This window comes from Ochotona princeps, chromosome 2 (assembly GCF_030435755.1).
Source record: "Ochotona princeps isolate mOchPri1 chromosome 2, mOchPri1.hap1, whole genome shotgun sequence".
NCBI lineage: Eukaryota > Metazoa > Chordata > Mammalia > Lagomorpha > Ochotonidae > Ochotona > Ochotona princeps.
The window spans coordinates 14425330-14441251 of NC_080833.1; the positions used below are offsets into that span (position 1 = coordinate 14425330).

At 51.8% G+C, this 15922-nt stretch overlaps 1 protein-coding gene across 1 annotated transcript; it reads right to left on the reverse strand.

Annotated features, from left to right (window-relative positions):
• Positions 1-2910: 2910 nt before the first annotated feature.
• LOC101519793 (uncharacterized) lies at positions 2911-3864 on the reverse strand. Its single transcript, XM_004592397.4, has one exon. It carries the CDS (start codon positions 3827-3829, stop codon positions 2984-2986), a length of 846 nt encoding a protein of 281 aa, XP_004592454.2. The 5' UTR covers positions 3830-3864; the 3' UTR covers positions 2911-2983.
• Between the last annotated feature and the right edge of the window lie 12058 nt (positions 3865-15922).

Genomic DNA, 15922 nt, shown 5'->3' on the forward strand with positions numbered 1-15922 from the left:
TCAAAACCTTGGGACCCTGCACCCATGTGGGAAAACTGGAAGAGGTTCCGGGCTCCTGGCTTCGGATTGGTTCAGCTCCAGTTGTTGCGCCCACTTGAAGAGTGAATCATCAGATAGAGGATCTTCCTCTCTGTCTCTCCTCCGCTCTGTATAATTGCCTTTCCAATAAAAATAAATAATTAAATCTTTCCTGTGAACATTCACTTGGGGAGAGAGTCACTGTTGGAGCCAGGGATCTATGAGATTAAGACCAAAGTCTTCTCCCCAACCCTGGGGGGTGGGAGAAAGGGGTGCAGGAGGCAGGGAAGGGAGTATGTTGCATGCTGAGCTTTGGCCCATGGCGATTTTCTTGTCCCCCAGAGATGGAATCCAAGTTGGGGTGAATTCCATGGACTAGAAGGTAGTGGCCTCCATCCTTCTTCCTGCCCTGGAACCACCAGGGTGAACTCATGGTGGGGATAGTGAAGGCCATTATCATGTTTTTGGCCATAGGGTCAGGCCAGAGCAGAGCATGGCCTCCAAGCACCCAGGAACCATAGGGACCTTCTGCATTGTCTCAAGGCTTGCCCCATTCCACACTCCACGTTGCTATTGGCCTTCCTGTTGCCAAGGAGATAGGAGAGCTTCAGCAGCAGGGATAAGATCTGGAGTTTATAACCACACAGAAATGAACCGTGAGGATTGAAATGGTCTCTGGGAAGCCCGGGAAGGAGGCCTCCATTCTGGGGTGTGGGACTTTGGCTCTTAGTTATGGAGACTCCAGGCCTGACCTGGGGCCAGGAGGAGGATTTTAGAAATATCACAGGCAGGGCCCCCAAAAGTTACTGCATCCATGTTACTGCTGGACAAACAGAGGCCTGGAGGTAGGAGAAAGTATCCACAGTCTCAGGGCAGCACTCAGACACTCTGACCAAGTGGGATGCTAGTGGCTTGGGAGCCTCAGGAGCTGTTATCCAGTACCTGAATCAGTGAGCTCTCTGAAGGTTTCCAGCCCTGCAGAACATTCTGCCAAACATTGTCAGCTAGCAAGTCAAGGTGATGGTACAAAGGGACCCTTCATTCTGACCCTTCCCACCTTCACCTGGCCTAAGTAGAACATTGTTCCCAGAGGTGGCCCAGAAAGGGCTGCCTCCCCAGCTGTGACCTTGCTGGTGGCCTAGCATAGCTCTTTTCACACTAGCCATCAGCAAGACCTCTCTCTGCCCTCTGTCGTGGTCATTAAAATTGCACTTTAAAAGAATAGATAGACATGGACGCAGCACAATAGCTCAGCGACTGAAGTCCTCAGCTTACACGTGCTGGGATCCCGTATGGGCATTGGTTCGTGTGCCAGCTGCTCCACTTCCCATCCATTTCCTTGCTTGAGGTCTGGGAAAGTGGTAGAAGATTGCTTAAAGCCATGTGGGGGTACTGCATCCACATGGGAGACCCAGTGAAAGCTCCTGGATCCTGGCTTCAGATGGGCTCAGTTTTGGCTGTTGCAGCGATTTTGGGGAATGACCCAATAGATGGAAGATCTTTCTGTCTCTCTGTAAACCTGCATTTCCCATTAAAATAATAATAAAGAAAAAAGAATAGACAGAACACAGGGCAGGCATTTGGGCTAGCGTTAAGCCATTGGTTGGGTTGCCTGCTTGTGTCTTACATTAGAGTAAATGGGTTTAACTCCTGACTCTTGGCTCCTGACTCCAGCTTCCTCCCACTGCAGACCCTGATTGGGTTCCTGCCACACATGTGGGAGAACTAAATTGCGCTCTTGGCTCCTGGATTTTGGCCTAGACCCAATTCTGGATGTTGTGGGCATTTGAAGGTGTACGTCTCTTAGAACGGTTCCTGCCACATAGGTTCGCTGGTTTTACTTCTTCTTGCTTCTACCTTTCTGCTTCCATGGGACTGTGCTACAATCGACACTCCTGAAAAGGAAGGTGGGATCGAGAGGGAATGACTGCTCTGTTTCTTCACACGGGGAAGCCGAGGTTAAGGAGGCTCCCTCTCCTCCCAGACCCCAGGGACCCATTCCTGAGAACTGCAGGCTTCATACCCTGAAAGTATCTAAGAGCAGATTTTTAAATTTTAAAATATTAATTTATATGAAGAGCAGAGAGGAAGACATCTTCTGTCTGCTGGATCATACCCCAAATGCCTACAACAGCCTGGCAGAACCAAGTGCCTAGAGCTCAATCTGGTTTCACCCAAGTCCCATGAGCAGGTGCATTACCGGGATGCTGCAATCAGGAACAGATCTGGGACTCAAACTCAGGGATGTGGGCACCTCAAGTGGGGTCTTAACAGCTATGCCAAACACCCACTCCTCATCAGTTCTCCCGTTCTGCTCACAGAGCACTGCAATATTCCTGAATTTGTTGTTGCTGTGGAAAATAAAGACACTGACTTTTTTTTTTAAGATTTATTTACTATTATTGGAAAGGTGGATATACAGAGAGGAGAGACAGAGAGGAAGATCTTCTGTCCGATGATCCACTCCCCAAGCGGCCGCAACGACTGGAGCTGAGCCAATCCAAAGCCAGGAGCCTCTTCCAGGTCTCCCACTCGGGTGCAGGGTCCCAAGGCTTTGGCCGTCCTCGACTGCTTTTCCAGGCCACAGGCAGGGAGCTGGATGGGAAGTGGGGCTGCTGGGATTAGAACCGGCGCCCATATGGGATCTGGTGTGTGCAAGGTGAGGACCTTAACCATTACGCCATCACGCCGGGCCCTAGACACTGACTTTTAAAGGCAACACCACCACTGAGAGCTGGGTGTGAGATGGTCCTCCCTGCTCACAGGCTCCTCACCTCCCTCCTGCCACCATCCCAGGGCATACACATAACTTGGACTTGACTTGGCTATGTACCTAGAGTTTGTAACCTCCGATCCAAGTGGCCATTTCCACCCCAAACAGAGTCTTGGAAGGAGCATTTTGCCACAATTTATTTTCCATAACTGGCAGGTTGGACACATGTCCATCTCATGGCGGAAGTTTGGATCACCACCAGCTAGAGGGTTTGGGGATGGGCTCGGGGGCACTCCAGCCTGAGCGGATTGCTTCCCAGACCTTGGGTAATCTGCTTAAGGAAAAGAGCCCATTACCAAACAAAGGGAGCTCTGGCAGTTTTATACCTGACCTCTGGGGGAGCAAAGGGTTGAGGCTCCGGGAAGGAGGCTGGCGCTGACAACTCACACTGCTGGGTTCACCCAGGCACTGTGGGATGCTGGCACCTCTGGGGGATGACATTATGCAGGTGCTGGGGGCACTGGTGTCGGGGCAGGGTGCACTGGCATTGGGGGTGGAGTAACTGCGTGGTGGAGAGTGTTCCAGGTGGTCCAGGTAAAGAGAATTGGCGGCGCGTTCCAGGTAGTTGGCGGCAAGCCTGGGCAGGCTCAGAGACTTGGGGCCGCTGTTGTAGGAGTTGGTGGAGCGGTCCAGGTAGTTGATACCTTTGATGAGCTGGTCCAGGAATGTGGGACTGGAGGGACCTGAGGGACCATCTGTGCAGAGCAGGCAGTTGGGATTGCTGTGATAGGTGGGCTTTTTGGTCACGTTGGGATAATTGGCCAGGGGACTAGTTTCCACGCACTTAGAGTTGTAGGGCTGGCCCATGCAGATCTTCTGTAGTTGGAGTCTGGGGGAGCTAGGGTGGAAGGATCGATCCGAGTAGCTACTGCAGCTGCTGAACTCGGAGCCACTTGGGGTGCGTGGGCGCTTGAGGTAATTGGTCCCATTCAGGTTGGAGCTCAGGGTCCAGCTTGGAGCTGGGGCTGCAAAGGACGTGCTGTTGGGGTGGTTCAAGCAGTTGTGAGTGTTCGGGCGGCTCACCTGGCGTCTAGACATCGTCCCAGCTGCACAGATCAAGCTTTGCAGCTTCGTCCCAGCTCAACAGGTCAGGGTGAGTTGCGTGGACTGGGAAAAGAGAGTTGGGTCAGCTCCCCAGGGCTCCTGGCCACCTCTTTCCAGGCTAAATCTGCAGAAAGTATCCCTCTGCCCCTAGAGATCCAGCCCTGCTCCCTCTTGCCATCTTCCTCCAGGGACCCAAAGAATCTCAAATTGGAAAACCAATACTCTCTTCTTGCAAAAACACAACGAGCAGGGGAAGAGATCGGGAGAAAGCTGAGCCCCTCAGATGATGTGGAAAAAGCAGGCAGCATCTTGTCTTTTAGCACATTCTTGAAATTGCCATTCACTTGTGAAACTGGGGCGGGGGGGGGGGGCTCCAGGAGACCACAGAGATGAAGGAGTGAATTTCTGATGGTGAGATTCCAGGCTGAGATAGGCTTTCAGGACTCTCAAGTGACTAACCAGCTGTACAATGTACCCTCCTGCTAGCAAAGTGTGTCTCAGTGGCAGCAGGGTGCTGGGGAGCCCTCTGTGTGCTCAGCCACTCACGGCACTCTCGCAGGGACTTACTCATGGAGGGCCCAGCCCAAATCGAGGGGTGGTTACGACTGTCTTGTTCCTGGGTGGCGGATAGGGAAATGGAGGCTTAGAGACATGCCGTGACTTGCCTATGATGACTCAACTGGTCAATGCTGGGGCTGGGCTCCTGTTTTGGGTGTGTCTGGTGGCCCCTGACAGACAATGCTATGTTGTCGGGGGTGACCTTGACCTCTCTCACAGTCTGTTGGGGGCGAGTTCCTGGCACACTGGCTCTGACTGCATGGGAACCCTGGTGGGGGGAAGGCTGATGGAGATGGGTGCTGGGTAACCATGCTGACCATGACTAGGAAGCCCAGAGGAGAGTGGGGAAGGCAGTGTAGTGGGGCTGCTCACGGGCTTGGGGCCCTGGACCACAGGACCAGAATGCTTCAAGATATTTGGCCTCAATCCCCTTTGACTCATCCCACAGGAGGAGGGAGTATGGGAGGCCTACTTTTTTGGTCCCCAGGTGGACACTTCTAGAGGCTAAGACCTCCCTAGGCCAAATAGGTGCTTGGTCCGTGCAACTCTATCTCTTATTCCCAGCCTGTTTGGGCCCAACCAGGGTTGGGGAGTCCCTCTGGTCCCCCTTGGTTCCCCTCACTTGGTTCCCCTCCCACCATCCCCTCCATTCTGCCCAAAGCAAGGTTCTGACTTCCCTCCCGGACTACTGCCGACTCTCCCCACTGGTTCTCCACAGCTGCCTGACCCACCAGAGCAGGACTGGAGCCCATCCCACCCAGGAAACAGCTGCCTCCCCCCTCCCAGCCCTGATCCTCTCAGCTGCCCTTGTCCTTTGGGTCTGAAGCTGGTGGAATGTCCAGACCCAGGCCTCTTCCCTCCCTGGTCCAACCCCACCCCATCTCTGCCTCTTGAAAAACAGACCCCTTCTGCCCTTTCTGGCTGGCCTCTTCTGCCACACGGGCCCTCTCCGTTCTCACTCTGTCTTAGGAGGTAGATGACTCAGCCCTCCTCTTGCTCTCCACTGGGGCTTCCCTCATGCCGCCACTCCAGACTGCTGGCCATGTCATAGAATCATGGAATCCTGGAGCTGGGAGGGGCCTCCGTGTCACTGGGGCCAGGCCCCTGCCTTAGGGCCAGATTCGCTTTAAGCCTGCTGGGACAGATGGGCTCTATTTTTGAAATGAGGCTGGGGTGGCTGCTGTCCAGAGTTCCTTGCTGTTTTCCTTGGGTTTAATTATGCCAAGAGCCAGAAAGTTCTATGCTTGCTCAAACACAATTCCTGCCAGCTGTGGTCAGCATCAATTTCTTTTCCTATCTCCCTGGGTCAGCAAACAGGTATCAAGTCTCCAGGGCTGTCCCATGGCTGACCCATCCATGGGCGTAATGGCGTAAGGCTTTCTTCCCTCCTTGTCTCTCCCTGCTGCATCCAGCAATCCCATGTGGTCAGGTGGGCATTTGGCCTAGCAGTTCAGATACCAAACTGAATTCCCATGCTGGAGCGCCTGGGTTTGATGCCTGGCTCTGGCTTCTGATTCCAGATTCCTGCTAATACAGACCCTGGAAGGCGTGGGAATGACTCAAGTCATTGATTTCTGGCCAACCGCGTGAGGCATCTGGATTGAGTTCCTGGCTCCTGGCTTTGGCTGTTGCAGGCATTTGAGGAATGAATCAGCAGATCTTTCTCCCTCTCAAAAAGCAAAACAGCCCCATGTTGGCATCTACCATGCTCTGGCTGGAGTGTGAGGACCCTTGAGGAGCAAATTTCAGCAGTCCTTTTACAGCCCCCCACCTCTCAGGCTCACAGGGGGTACCCAGTACTTGGGCTTTGAGTAAACAAAATTCCCCTTTGAAAACTGATTGTACTGGGCGGGGGTTGGGAGGTTAAAGTCCGTCTCCATCACTGTCTTCCTTGAATATGGGAAACAGAGTTTGGCTTTTAAATTCTGAAAGATTCTCAAACTTATTGAAAACTTACACGATAATGAACTCCCATTATATATCCCCATTATATATCTGCTTTAATTCATGAATTGCTAAGTTTTTTTTGCCATATCCATCCCTGCATAGATGCCTGTATTTACTGCTTTGTGCCTAAGTCACAGACAAAAGCCTTTTTTACCCTGGATTGTTTTCACATGTCCCTCCTGCTGAGAGGAATCAAGGATATTTTATTTTATATGGCTCCGCTCCTACAGCGACCAAATTCCGAGTTCTTGAAAAATTTCTAAAAAGTTTATTTTCATTTTAGTTGATATTGCAGAGAGAGAAGAGAGGTATCTTCCATTTGACAGTTTCAGCGCTCACAACAGCCAGGCTGAAGTTGGGAGACTAAACTCCATTGAGGTCTTCCATATGGAGGCAAGACACCATCTACCCCTCCCCGGTACATTAGCAGGAAGCTGGATGAGAAACCGAGGTGCCTCAAACCAGGCACTCAGGTACAGGGTATGCGTGTACCAGGCAGTAGTTGGATCACTGGCCCCAAATCTAAAATAAATAAAATAATTTCAGTGTTATTACCTATTGTAGAGTCCACATTCAAATTTTACCCAATGTTCTAATGTTCTTCTTAGCCAACATTTTCCTAATTGAGGAGCCATTTGGGGATCAGGCACTGCACGGCCTTTCATGTCTCTCTAGTTTCCCAAAACCTTGAAGAGTGTCTCAGCCTTCCACTGTCTGTTAGGGTATAGACATGTTCTGTTTTTAACTGACACATAAAAATGGGATGCCTGCATATCTCATGTGACATTCAAATCAGGGAAAACTTATTAAACAGCTGTCATATCTTCATAGGACAGACACTGCATGTTTGGAGAATGCAGGTCAGGTGTTTCGAGAACGTTTTCCATTTTGGGTTACCTGCTTTTTCTCTCAGACCAGACCCAGGGTTAAAGCCCATTAGCACACAAACCTGGGGGCAACAGTCACTGACAGCACCACACGTTCGCCTTGGGTGGGGCACTGACAGGTCCTGAGACAGGGAGCCAAGAGGAGGGACAGAGGGCTCCCCCACAGGAGGAGGAAGAGGCTGTGGGGAACCCCAGTAGACCAGGGCTGCAGTGTGGACAATTCCCACGAGCAGCCTGGCCTGGGCTTCATTCAACTCCAGACTGCAGCCAGGTGGGCAGGCATCCAGCCACAGGGCTGGGCCCCAGGCATTTGTCCTGAAGGTGGCTAGGCACCAAGATCACTAGCCATTTCTGGCTTGGGGCAGGCAGTTGCTGGAAATAGCTGGGACAAGTATTTTGGGAGGGATATGCTGTTTCTCCATCTCCCCAGAAGGTGAGGGGAGCCCTTCTCCAGCTCCCACTCTGGGAGATGCTCAGGCTTGCTGGGGCCAGAAAGGAGAGTCAGCCCCGTTGTGTGGTGAGGGAGGCAGGACTTGTCCTTGCATCTGGGGCTGTCAGGGCTCTGCCTGCCTGTAGTAAGGATAGCTGGCTGGGGTCTTGGCTGGCTCTAAGCTAACATGTGCGAATGGGATGACCCCTGCAAGCTGCCTACCTCTTGCTCAGGCCCACCCATATAAGGTGACACTGAAAAGTACCTGCTGGTGCTGAACACTCTGATGTGGTCACCCACTCATTTAACCCTCATAGCACCCCTGGAAGGCAGGGATTTCATTTTCCAGCCGGGCTCCATGAGACTCTGAGAAAGCAAGGGATTCACCCAACTCAACCAGTGGGACAGGATTGGAACGCCATCTTCTGGCTGCAGAAGGAACGTCAGCACCAAGTGAGGGGGAGGATGCTGCCTTCCCGCCGCGAACTCCCTGAAGATTCAGTGAATGGCCGGGTGAACTGAGCCCTTGAGCCAGCCAGCTCCAGGGTGCGATGCTGGGCAGAGGAAGCCTTACCCCCACTGAGCTCCCATCTTCCGCCTCCCGACCACACCCCGCTGCCTTTCTCACTGTAGAGATGGAGGCCAGGTTCTCAGAATGGCCTGAGCGCGGTGGAGTGGCCGCTCTGCACAGTCCCCAGCCCAGCTTTCCCCTCCTCCGCAGTCTCTATTCTTGGCTTCCTTGCAAACCCAGCTGTTAATCATAGACTTTCCAATCTTTGCCTCTTCCTCTCTCCATTCTCATCAGACTCCTGTGCCCTCAGGGGCCGGAGTCCCATACTACCCCCTGTCCCTCATGTTTCCCACCCTGGACACAAAGAATAGAGGGTATCTCCTCCCTCTGCATGCCCCCAGAGTGAGGGGCACAGTTCTCAGATGGCAGGATCCTGTCCTTTAGCACCTAAGTTGTTCGTTAACTCCTCACCTGCCTCTCAGGAAGCCTCATGCAGAAGCAAGGCCAGCTCAACAGCCACTTTTGAGTGATGCCAAGTCTGCAGGAAACACCTAGGGCCAAGAGCCATGGCACCTCCTGCAGTCTCCCACCCTGCCGGGATGGCATTTGCCACAAAGCTGAGACATTGTGGCAGTGTGACTCACCTGACCCCTTACCTGGCTTCAAGCCAGGCTGAACATCTCCCTTGGGGCTGGAATTCTTCCACCCTCCTCTCCTACACAGTTCGGTGAGTCACACCTGTCATCTCATACCCTCCCAGATAAGAGCTCTCCGCTCACCCACTGCCAAAAAGAGGTGTCCAGACCCACATGTGGAGGGCACAAGCCCGGACAGATCTGAGCTCAGGAGGTGTGGGGAGCTGTGGCTTGGCGGGAGCCCCTGCCATCAGTAGCTTCCTCCCTGCCAAGCAACCTTGGGGATTTTGAGGTCAAACACAATCCAGGTGTGGACAGGGCTCCCCTCTTCACAGGGCTGAGATAGGTCCTTTAAAAGGCTGCCCAGGCAAGGGTCATCTGTAGGCGAGGTCCAGCTGTGCTGAGAAGAGACAGGACTCAGGAGAGCAAGTGGCTGGCTGTGCTGTGACCTGGGCTAAGTACTGAGCTTAAACCTAGCCTCCTGTCCTGTGACATGGGGTAAGAAGGGCACTGTGTGCACATTGTTGAGCTGACCGACTTCAACAGTGGGGAATGTTTACATATGCCCCCTGTGTTCCAGGTGTGGTCCTGCCTGCTGCTTCAGCATACATCTGCTGTGGTGATGGAGCCAGCTGGTTCACACTGTTAAGTAGCCTGGAATGTGGTGAACTGGTTGTTAGCCAGTGGTGGTTTGTAATCAGCCGTGGTGCATTTCCTCCACAGGCACTGGCATGTGTGGCAAATCAAAGCTTTTTCTGTTTTATTAGAGCTGGTTCCCCAGCTTCTCACGGAAGCTGAATTATCGATGCCAAATGTTAACCTTTCACTTGCCTCTTCTTCCATAAAAGCAAACAATAGTGGCATATAGAGAACACCAACTGTGTCTGATGTGTCACGCATTAGCTTGTTTACTCCTAGTTACAACCTTAGTAGACAACATCTTTGTTTATCAGATGAGAAACTGAAGGGCAGAGCTAAAAATAGCTCATGTAAAGGAACAGGGCCCAAATAGGGTCTTTTTCATCTTAAAAAAGATCCACCTATTAATTTGAAAGGCATAGTGAAGAGAAATGTGTGTGTGTGTGTGTGTGTGTGTGTGTGTGATAGAGAGAGAGAGAGAGAGAGAGAGAGAGAGAGAGAGAGAGAAGAGGAGAGAGATCTTCCATCCACTGGTTCGATTCCAGATGGTCCCCATGACTGAGTTTGGTCTGGACCGAAGCCAGGAAGGTGGAGTTCCATCTGCATTGCCCCTGTGGGTGGCAGGAACCCAAATTCTTGGGCCATCCCTGGTTGCCTTCCCAGGCGCATTAGCAAGAAGCTGGAATAGCAGTGGGGTAACCAAACCCACACACTCTCATGTGGAATGTTGATGTAGGTGGCAGCCTAGCTCACCTTGCAAAATTGCCTGCTCAACTTTCTACTCTGTTGTGTCAATGGAAAGTATTGCACTTGTTATTGATGAAGCATTTACTGAGTGGCCCACTGTCCTGAATGTTTCAGCATCTAACAGGTGTGTCTTCTGGGGTCGCTCGTTTTCTCTTCTTTTCTTTTCTTTTTTTTTTAAGATGATGTTAATGTAGTTGATCAGAGTGGGGTGGATCAAGGGTTAGGGAAAAGTGGGTGTGGTTATTGTTTCCAAACTTTCTATTTCTCCTTCCTGTTTCGGGTTGAGGGGATAAGGGGAGAAGCCATACACTCAGCTTCCCAACTGCCTAGTGCTCAGGGATGGGGAATGATCACCCAATTTCAATCTAGGATCCCAATTGGCACATACTCTGAGGGTTCTGCCCAGGTGGTTTCGATAGTTCTGAAATGTTGTCACTCTCGCTGATCCAAGGATGGGGGAACTCTTTCAATGTCTGTTGGCTAACGTAGTTGACCTCAGAGCCTCCACTCACCCAGATATTTGCTGTCATCATTTGGCCAGGGTAGTTGCCCAATTTGTTCTGTCCTTCTTCTGGGATGGTACAGATGTTCCCTGAAGAGCTCAAAGGGCTGCCATATCCTCCATATGGATCTGGACCAATGTCCACTACTCCATCTTTTCCACTGAGGAGAACCAGTTCTTGCAGGTGGGCCAAGGGCCCAAGCCAGTTGACCTGAGCCCCATTTAACCCACACCCATGGAGCAGGTGGGCCCATGGACCAAGGCCAGGCAATCCAGGCCCCGCCAGACCCCTGCCCTCGGGGCTCATGGAACTAGCACCCACCATACTGGTGGGCCAAGGACCCAGGCCAGGCGACCCAGGCCTGGCCGGACCCCTGGGGTCACACTTTAAGTCTCCATGCTGTGAACTATGGGAAGTTTTGAGTCTTCCTTGCTATTTCCAAGGAAGCTTGGGGGATTGATGTGGCCTCTTGTCACTCCTTATTCTGAACCGCTGCTTCTTCTGGACCAGTTCCTAGCTCATCTTACTGCCTCATCCCCAGTGACTGTCACTTTCTGTCAGCAGATTTGCAACCCCAACCCACAGTGGCCACTACTTCATCCTTGTCCATGCGTCAAAATGTTGTGGACATGCAACATTATGTTTGATTTCTACAAACAAACAAATTAGCAAAAACATATAGGAGCCATCCCTTTGGCACAGCAGCTTAAACCACCTCATAGCACCTTTATGAGCACCTGTGTGAGTCCCAGCTGCTCTGCTGTGGATGTGTCTGAGCAGGCAGTGGGCGATGACTTGAGTTCATGGGCCCCTGCCACCCACTGGGTGATCTTGCTATGACCAGTGCAGTATGAACCAGTTTGAAGAAAGGGTGACATGTAATGAGAAAAGAAACAAATGCAAGTTATTGAAAACAGGCAGTCAGAGGAAGCGCTCTGTGTGAATGTCACAACTCAATGCCTGTCCCAGTGACTTCTTCACTTGGGGGAAGCATATTTCTTATAGACTTCATTCACCTGTGGGTCTTTTGTTTCCTGACTACTCACCACCCCAGCCAGGAGGGCCTCGGGTGGATCATTGCTTGTCCAGAGGGAGGAGGTGTGCAGAGCACGTGGCCTGTTTCCTTAAGACTGTGGCCTTACCAACCATAGCCCTTAGTCAATGCAGTGTTGTTTCTATAGCTTCCATTCTCAGGCACTGGGCACTGGGCTGTTTGCCCTTCTCTGACTGCTGTTGAATTTTCCCAATGACCTCCAACCTGTCATGGGAACAGCCCCTGCCTTTACGGCTTTGGTTTTTGGTAGACTGCTGTCTTGCATGCAGAACTCCTTAGCAGAGTTCATTTCCAAAGCAGTTAGGCTGCACATGGGAGAGAACTGGATGGAGTTGTTGGATCTTGATTTTGGCTTGGTCCAGCTTAGGCTGTGTGGCCATTTGAGAGAACCACCTTACAGAAGATCTCTTTCTGCTTGTGTCACTCTGCCTTTCAAATAGAAAGCGTCCCATGGACTTGACCTGGACCCAGCTTCTCTCAGGCACAGACTGGATCTTGGAACCAGGGACACAAAGCCCACTCCTCTGTCCCAGTGTGGCAGAGTTCAGCTGCCATAGCCCAGCATCTCAGGTACCTGTTTGTCTCCTGAAAGCTGCAGTGACAGCTCCACAGCACCCAGAAGCCTGCTCAGGCTGGGAGGGCAGCTGGGGTCAGGAGCCCTGGGCTATTCTCACCTCTGCTCCTCAAAGCTGGGTAATGGTGGACTGGGTTCTTCATGTCCTGGGCCTCTGCTGCTTCCTCCTGCCGTGCGGCACACAGCACAGCACTGATTTGCATGTATTCAGTGGTCAGAAGTATCAAATACAGATGCCGTTATTCTGTCATTTGTTTTGTCAAATATATTAAATTTTTTTTCTTGAAAGGCAAAGTTAGAGAGAAGGAAAGCGAGAGAGAGAGAGAGAGAGAGAGAGGCAGGAGAGATTATTTGTCTGCTGGTTTACTTCCTAAATGTGCAAAATGGCCGGAGATGAGCCAATCTGAAGCCTGGAATCAGGAGCTTCTTCTGGGTCTCCCACAAGGGTATAGGAGCCCAAGGACTTGAGCCATCCGCTGGTTTCCCAGGCCATTATTAATGAGCTAGATGGACAATGCAGCAGCCAGGACAACAGTCGGCATCCATATAGGATGCTGGCATTGTGAACAGAAGCTTAGATTACTATGCCATGGAAACAGATATTGTTTTTAATTTAAAAATTTTTTATTTGAAAGAGAGAGAGAGAGATAGACCTTCCACATGCTTTTTCACTCCTTGAATACCCCTAATAGCCAAGGTTTTACTAGGCAGAAACTAGGATCCCAGAATTCCACCCCAGTCTCCCATTTGGTGGCAGGTACCCAATTATATAAACTGTCACGCATTGTCTCTCAGGTGCACATTAGCAATAAGAGGATCTGCAGGCAGCGGAGTCAGGACCCAAACAAACCAGGCACTCTGATATGGGACATGGCTTCCCGAATGGCATCCTAACCCCTATGCCAAACACCTGCTCCTACCTTTTTTTATTTTGGATTATCTCTTCTCTGTATTCCCCCAGTCCTCCATTTATCTTTTCATCCATCCATCCATCCATCCATCCATCCATCCATCCATCCATCCATCCATCCATCCATCCATCCATCCATCCATCCATTTATTCACCAATTAATCACTCCATCCATTTGTTCACCATCCATTGATCTAATATAAACGAAGTTCCATCAATGTGCCAGGGCTTTGGAGCCAAGCAATGCATTCCCTGCAACTGGTGGTGAGTGCATTCTCCACCACTAGGGGGAGCCCCTGACATTTATCTCATTCAGAGAACCCATGCAGCGACCATTTGTGGCTCTTGCACGCCTCCTGCCGGTAATTTGGGAGATAACGTCTGGGTTGGAGAACCCCAATGTTACTTTTAGCTCCTACATTGTGATGGCAATTCCATTTGGGGGCTCCTAGGTTGGAAGAGATGTTTAACGTCCTGGCTCTTGTGATGCTCCAGACACAGACTACCTTAAGAAGCAGTGAGGGGTTTGGCGCGGTGGCCTAGTGGCTAGAGTCCTCGCCTTGAACGCTCCGGGATCCCATATGGGCGCTGGTCCTAATCCGGGCAGCCTCACTTCCCATCCAGTTCCCTGCTTGTGGCCTGGAAAAGCAGTTGAGGACGGCCCAAGTGCTTGGGACCCTGCCCCCTTGTGGCAGACCCAAAAGAAGCTCCTGGTCCCTGGCTTCGGATTGGCGCAGCACCGGCCGTTGCGGTCACTTGAGGAGTGAATCATTGGATGGACGATCTTCCTCTCTGTCTCTTCTCCTCACTGTATATCAGCCTTTCCAATAAAAATAAATAAAAATCTAAAAACAATGAAAGAAAAGTTTTTTTTTTCCATGGGGGTGGGAGGGTCACATGTCCTGTAATGTGGATCACACTGTATGTGTATGCCCTGGGATTGCAGGTGTAGGAGTGTGAGCATTGAGTGTGCTTGTGCCCTGGGCATGGAGACAAGGAGCAGGGCAGGAAGCCTCAGCTGGACACACCAGGAGTTCCCAGAGGGATGATGAGGAAGGTGTCCAGCACCTGCTGAACTCGAAGGGGTGGTCCTGAGAGTGCCTGGGGGGATGGGGCCCCTTGTCCATGACACCTGCTGTCCTGGCCACCTTTTCCTCCCGGTCTCGCCTTCTTGCTCCTTTCACATATTTCTTGCAGTCACACACTGTCCGCACTTGACTCCTGCCACCGTCTGCCCCTGGAACCATGAAGGAAGTGGCCCACTGAGACCCGAGCATACCGAAGCCACGGAGCACAAAGATGGAAGAACCCAGGTCTCCAGTGACAGGGCTGTGCAGCTGGACTAACCAGCTGGTGCCTGCCCTTCCTTCCAGCTCAGTAAGGCAGCCCCTAGCATTCAGGCTTGTTTCTATGGAGTCATCTGTTGGTGTGGCTGAAAGTGTCTAAGAATACAGCACTTGGGGGCTGGCATTGTGCAGTGAGTCAAACAGCCATTTCCAATGCCGACATCCTATATAGGAGGGCTGCTTTTGTGTCTCAGCTGTTCTACTTCTGATCCAGGTCCCTGCTAATGTGGCTTGGGAAGCAGGAAGATGGCCTGAGTACTAGGGCCCTTCTAGCATGTAGGAGATCTGCATGGAGTTCCAGGTTCCTGGCTGTGGCCTGGCTGAGCTCTAGCTCTTACAGCCATTTGAGAAGTGAACTAGCAGATGTCAGATCTCTCTCTCCCCCGCCTCTTTCTGTGTTTGTGTCTTTTCCTCTCTTGGCCACTCTGTCTTTAAATAAAGTCTTTAAACAAAGCGTATTACGCTCTCCAAGGACATGTTCTATGGGAAGGGCAGGTCAGCAGGCAGTTGTGTCCCGACAGTGGGGACCACACTGTCCAGTGTGTGTGTGTCCTGTGTCTGCTCATGACCTCCATGTGCCAGCCCTACAGAGTACCCATGTCTCTGGGACATGTGTAGGTGTGTGTGTGTGCCAGTTCCTCTTAGTTTCAGGATTTATCTTTCTGGAACTCCTCCCTCAGGCCAGCCCACCTGCTCCTCTACTGCCCCCCTCCCCCGGATATCTGGCCAAGCTCTGCAGACTTCCCCTTGGGCTGCCCCAGGGGTTCCTGCTCCTCTTGGCAGCCCCAGGCCTGCTGGTCAAATCCAAGCTGGATCCTGCTATTCCAGGTCTCTTTCCTTTCGTAGGGGGTCAGCCATCCCTCAGTTCTGTCTCCCTTGTCCCATTTCCACTTTTTACAAAGGCTCCTGTCACAGTACATGAGGGCCACTCTAACAACCTCAGTGAAACTCATTATATCTGCAGTGACCCTATTCCAGGTGAGGCCACACTCAGAGGGGTTAGGACTTCAGCACAGGAATTATGGAGGACACAAATCTGTGCTCGGGATGGAGGTCCTCGGGGGTAAGAGCATCACCTAGGGTTGGAGGGGCCATGAGGTAGAAAGAGGAGGTGGTGTCCCAGAGCAGAGGGCAGCTTGGGGCTGGCACTGGAGGGGAATAAAATTCCCTCTCACTATATGTACTGACTGTTACCTGCGACTTCAACCAAACCTGTGTCATGAGTCAGGGCCTGGAAGGGAACATATGGCAGTCTGGAGAGGGAACTGAGGAACATTTGGTAAAAGTGGGGACACATGGGCCCGGCGGCGTGGCCTAGTGGCTAAAAGTCCTCGCCTTGAACGCGC

Bases quoted from the DNA above. Each gene is read 5' to 3' on its own strand.
- LOC101519793 (XM_004592397.4), bottom strand. From the start codon at position 3,829: ATGTCTAGACGCCAGGTGAGCCGCCCGAACACTCACAACTGCTTGAAC.